The 5,131-nt window shown below is 35.9% G+C and overlaps 1 protein-coding gene across 2 annotated transcripts; it reads right to left on the bottom strand.

The window, feature by feature from the left end:
• Positions 1-918: 918 nt before the first annotated feature.
• LOC129293662 (RAN GTPase-activating protein 2-like) lies at positions 919-4,831 on the bottom strand. 2 transcript variants are annotated; one of them, XM_054931743.1, is made up of 3 exons: positions 4,686-4,762; positions 3,424-3,505; positions 919-3,129 (listed from the first exon to the last, which is right to left on the bottom strand). In XM_054931743.1, the coding sequence occupies exon 3, from the start codon at positions 3,116-3,118 to the stop codon at positions 1,340-1,342; it is 1,779 nt and encodes a 592-aa protein (XP_054787718.1). In that variant the 5' UTR covers positions 3,119-3,129; positions 3,424-3,505; positions 4,686-4,762; the 3' UTR covers positions 919-1,339. The 2 variants fall into 2 exon arrangements, with proteins under 2 accessions (XP_054787718.1, XP_054787717.1); XM_054931742.1 differs by lacking the exon at positions 3,424-3,505 and having other exon boundaries at positions 4,686-4,831.
• Between the last annotated feature and the right edge of the window lie 300 nt (positions 4,832-5,131).

Below are 5,131 nucleotides of genomic sequence, written 5' to 3'. Positions count from 1 at the left end.
AATGAAAACATTTGGAACTTTCTATAGAACCTACAACTACCACACAAAACTTTGCTTTTTGCTTGAACGTTGATTTATAATGCAATTCCAACAGGTGATATAGCTAAGGCTCATCACCTTAATTGTTCTAATCTTTTTGTTTTGGGATGTGATGAGCAAGAAACCATTGATCATGTTTTCTGTAATTGCCTTTTCTCCAAAGCTCCTTGATCTGGTAGTTTATCTATTCAATCTACTATCATGTCCAAGCTAAGACTCATTACTAAATCCTTCAAATTTAAAAGTTTTATTTTAGAACCAAAAAAAAAAATTGCTTAAGGGTATTTTTACCCTTACCAATAAAATTTGGCACAAGAAAAATATACTTTTTCACACTGGAAAATGTGTCTCAATTGAGCAACTCATTCAAAAAATTTAAGAAATAAAATTCTTGAAAATAACAGGCAACTGGAATTTCAATCAGTAATATGTTCCTTCGATTAGAGACTTGTAGATATCTATCTCTAAGTATTCAGATTCAGCTATCCACATGAGAGATTCAAGTTTGCAAATTCAACAAAAGGGGAAAAAACTTATTGTTTTGTGGAAATCTTTTGCAATGGTGAAAACCTACAACACTTTCTGCACATAAATTCGCTCTCTGCATTCGAGGCTTGCTCTTCTGGACATATAATTTTTGGATATGGTTCTACTCCTCTGCTCTTATTTTGGGAGAGAGAAAAAAAATAATTTTAATCCTATTTATAAGGCATTTCACTATTTTTTATGTCTATTTTTACATTTATACCCTTATTAAATGCTAAAAAATTATTAAAAAAAAATTATTTTTGGCCTTTACTTAAGGTGGAAACTTATTAAATTTCAAGACAAAATTAATCAAATTTAATTTTTTTTAATTTTAATAAAATATATTAAAAGTTAAATCCTCCATACCCACTTCTCAGAATCTCATTTCATCCTTCAATCGAAACCCAAACACTACAAAAGTTAGACAAATCAAACAGTTGTTGGTTCTGTCTGACTTTACCATTCTTCTAAAAGCAGAAGAAAGGACAATAAAAAATTAATCAAACAGAATAGATTACAACAAACTACTAAATTAAAGTGGTCTGATTCCTACAGCAAATACTACCACATCAAGTGAAAAGCAAACAGATGGCCATTAAAATGACCGTACCTAAACTACAGACATGCGCCCTCAAATTGCTATCCCAATAATGCATCTTAAGGGTTCTACTAACTATTGTCGGACCAAAATGGTCCAGATACCCAATTAAGTTACCTAAATAGCAGAACCTAATAATGGACCACTTGAATCAGCTAGATCACTACTTGGCTCTTAACTAACTTCAAGGTTCTTCATTTTGGGTTCCAGTTCATTCTCATTGTCTTCCTCATCACATTCTTCGTCATCGTCATCGATTCCATCAGGTTCATTATCATCCAAAGGACCAAGCATCTCAGGACATTTCTTGAACAAATTCTTCACCTCATCAATCCCTTCTTCAGAAATGAAGTTTCCATTAATGTTCAGCAACTTAAAATCAGTCTTCTGCACAACAGCCTGAGCCAATTGACGAGCCCCTGCCCTTCTTATTTTATTGGAGCTCAGATCAATTTTCTTCAAGTGGGCATGGCCTTCTATTGCCCTGCTAATCTGGATGGCACCTTCATCTTTGAGTTCATTCTCGGCCAGAATCAAGTTGGCAAGGAACTGCTTTGCCTCCATGCATGCTGCTACTGCAGGAGCAGCTTTAACTGTCATGTCATTTCCATTCATCTCCAGAACCTCAAGGCACGGAGCTGAATCCTTAAGAGCATTAACTATGGCAATTGCACCCTCATCTTCCAAGTTTAGGTAGCTCAGATACACCTCTCTCAGTTCTGCGTGATTGGTAAGAGCTTTACTCAGAGAAACGCCAACTTCTACACCAAACATGTTGTCTTGCAAATCAAGCTTCGTCAGATGGGCACAACTCCCGAGAGAATTGCACAAGGCTACTCCACCTTTACAGCCTATCCTCGTAGAGGAGCAACGGAAGTTCTGCAATGAAGGAGAACGCTTCACAATCTCAGCTATAGCTACTGCTCCTTCATCTCCGGTCATATTATTGTGAAAATGAAGAACACTAAGCTTCTCTGTGGAGGGAATCAATTCACAAACTGCTCGAGCAGCATCCTCTGAAATGCCATCATTAATCAAATAAAGTTCCTCCAGGCAGGTTTGAGATTTCAGAAGTGCTCCAAAAGCCCTCACACCTTTCTCACCCAAGGCATTCTCAGAGAGGTTTAAATACTTCAAGAAACTACCCTCTAGAGCAGCCGAGAATATTTTCATGACTTCAAGAGCTTCTTCCTCAGATCTTCCAGCAATAAAATCTGATAGATCTACTTCTTTCAACTGCTCCTTCACAGAAACGAGAATAGGCTCAGCAACTTTTGCTGCTTCTAATCCAAAACTTATGTTGCTGAAACATATTTTTGTGAATGAATTTCCTAGCTCCTGTAAGGGCTTTAAGAGTTCCTGAGCCTCCTTGGCTTCAATGAAGGTTCGTTGTCCTTTAGATATATCGAACACAGATTGACTAGGTGCATCTCCATTCAGAGATTCACTAGGTGCATCTCCTCCCACAAATTCACTAGGCGCATCTCCACCCACAACTTCACGAGGTGCATCTATTACATTCACAGATTCACTAGGTGCATCTCCATTCTGAGAGTCATGCGGTGCATCTATTACATTCACAGATTCGCTAGGTGCATCTAAATTACCAGATGTCACTGCTTCTTTGTTATCCTTATTACTAGATCCTTTCTTAAGAACATTCAGGATAAGCTTGCTACATTCCTTGGCATAAAGCTGGACAGCAGAGCCTCCATCACCATCTGGCTCCTTCTCATAATGTTGGTCAGCTACGACAAAAGCCATGTCCTCAATCCCTTTTGCATTCTCTTCAGCCTCTTCCTTGCTCAGAGTTCCATATTTTTGTGTGAAAATAGATTTAGTAGTAAGATTGTTGGTCATCCGCTCCACAAGCATCTGTCTAGTGTTCTCACTAGGTGGCCATAATTTGATTGAAAATGTTCTACGCTGTGAATTCACTTCTGTAGAATCCATTGCAATGATGCCTGCAAGCAGTGTTCATGTATATTATTTCCATACATGTGATATTGTAGAAAGGGAGAAAGAGAGTAAAAAATTAGTTCATCAAGGTTAAATGGTTAAGAAAAAGGTTGTAAACTAAAAAAAAAAAAATCTGAACATCTATTGTTGATATAATATCAGGCATTGTCAAAGAGATTAAAATAATTTCCACATCCTGGCACAATGATAATTTGTTCTGTTTGAAATGATATAATGGTAATTTAATTCATATGAACTAATTAAGTCATCAATAAAATGTATTTGAACCTGACTCCAACCTTAAGACTTTGTGGTTTGAATAATACGGTTCAAAGTTCAACAGCAAATTTTCCAAGATTTTCAGAATATTTGCATTTAATCCTGCACACGTGTAACTCTTTAGTCATCAATAAATTACGCCATCCACAAAACAATCCCCTTAATAATTAAGTGATAAACAGATATTATAAATCAGGAAGAAGTAAAATCAACCAAACCAACTTCAGTTAAAAAGTACAATGCTATTTCATTCCATTTCGGTTATAACCTGTTATCATAATAACCAATCATATCAAAACAAGTAAACCTTCTAAGCTACAAAACTTAAAGTCTTAAACAAGAGGAATGAAAACATATTCTCATCCTATAAAAACGAATAAAAATGTAACAAATGACTGCAGCCAAAAACTGGATTATGTGAACTCGTTGGACATCATAGGCCATTGAATTCCCTACAATGTAGAAGGTAAAAGGAGCTACCTTCCCTAAAAAGCAGTGGAGATCAGTTAATGGTACTACCACCAAGAAGAAGAGTATACAAGGGGAAAACACACATAACAAATAAGCAGCCAACGTAAGGTGCATAGGTTCAGGTTCAGACACAACTATAGCATAAGTTTATTATTGATTAATAAGCATTCTAAAATTCTCTTCCTCAATGAAATATCCAAAAGAGAGGAGAAATCTGACTTTTCCTTGCCCTGTCCTGCCCCACATTTTTGTTCTGATATATGCCTTCCAACTTACATCCTATAAAGATAGCAAGCAGAAGATCGAATTCGAGTACCAAAAAGAAAAAAACGATAACACTAATTCCCCTGCGCAAGTCGCATAGAAAAATATTTAACATTTTCATGTTAAGCTAGAATGAAAATTTATGAGAAAAATACTAAGGGCGAGGGGTCTATAAAAGCAAGGATGCAGACAAAACAACAAATGCCAGATTTTTTACTTGGAGAAAGTCTACAAAGTCGTGGATGGAAAACAGATAACTAATTTCCATGAATCTTTTATCCAAAAAAAATTATAATTTCCTTCACCCCTCAACTTGAGCTTAAAAATATAATCTTTTGCCAAAATGCAACAGATCTGACATAGCGCAATGACAGAGACTTCGAACGGAATCAATTTAAACGAAACGAAAAGAAGTTGAAGGATTGTAAGCCAAGTCGAAACCCCATTACAGAAGGCGCAGCGAACTCTAATAACAATAAACTCAAACAGAGGCATATATTTATTTAAACACCTATACATTGAAACCCTAGAAGTGAGGGGAGGATACCTCTTGATCTGAGAGTCGGAACACTACAGTTCGAACTTCGAACAATATCAATCGATCAAATCAAATTTAAACGGCGTAGCGACATAAATATTAAATACTGAATCAGGGTATGTGGGGGGAAACCTAAAATTATATAAAACCAAAAAGGCCAAAAAAAAAAAAACGTTTCAATTTATAGTTTTTAACTTTTCCAGAAAGAAACGTTTTCCAAACACCAAAGGTGGAATGGCTGGCTGATTGACTCTACGGGCCTTTGAAGCCCGTACTGCAGCTTTTTTAAAAAACCCCTTTTATTAGTTAGGGACAATTTGAATCTAGACCCATTGACTAAACAACATAAAAAAAAGGAGTTGCTTAACAACTAAAATTTTACTGGATAGTAAAATGTAATTAAAAATATTGAATAAAATGACAAAATTAACGCTCTAATCCTATCAATCCACCAT

The sequence above is a fragment of the Prosopis cineraria genome, unplaced genomic scaffold, assembly GCF_029017545.1.
Source record: "Prosopis cineraria cultivar Desert tree isolate PC_DT_omini unplaced genomic scaffold, ASM2901754v1 PC14, whole genome shotgun sequence".
Lineage (NCBI taxonomy): Eukaryota > Viridiplantae > Streptophyta > Magnoliopsida > Fabales > Fabaceae > Prosopis > Prosopis cineraria.
The sequence above is the reverse complement of the archived record's forward strand: the minus strand, read 5'-3'. Positions and strand labels throughout refer to the sequence as shown.

What these genes read in the sequence shown, in the direction of transcription:
- LOC129293662 (XM_054931742.1), bottom strand. Translation starts at nt 3,118, where the DNA reads ATGGATTCTACAGAAGTGAATTCACAGCGTAGAACATTTTCAATCAAA.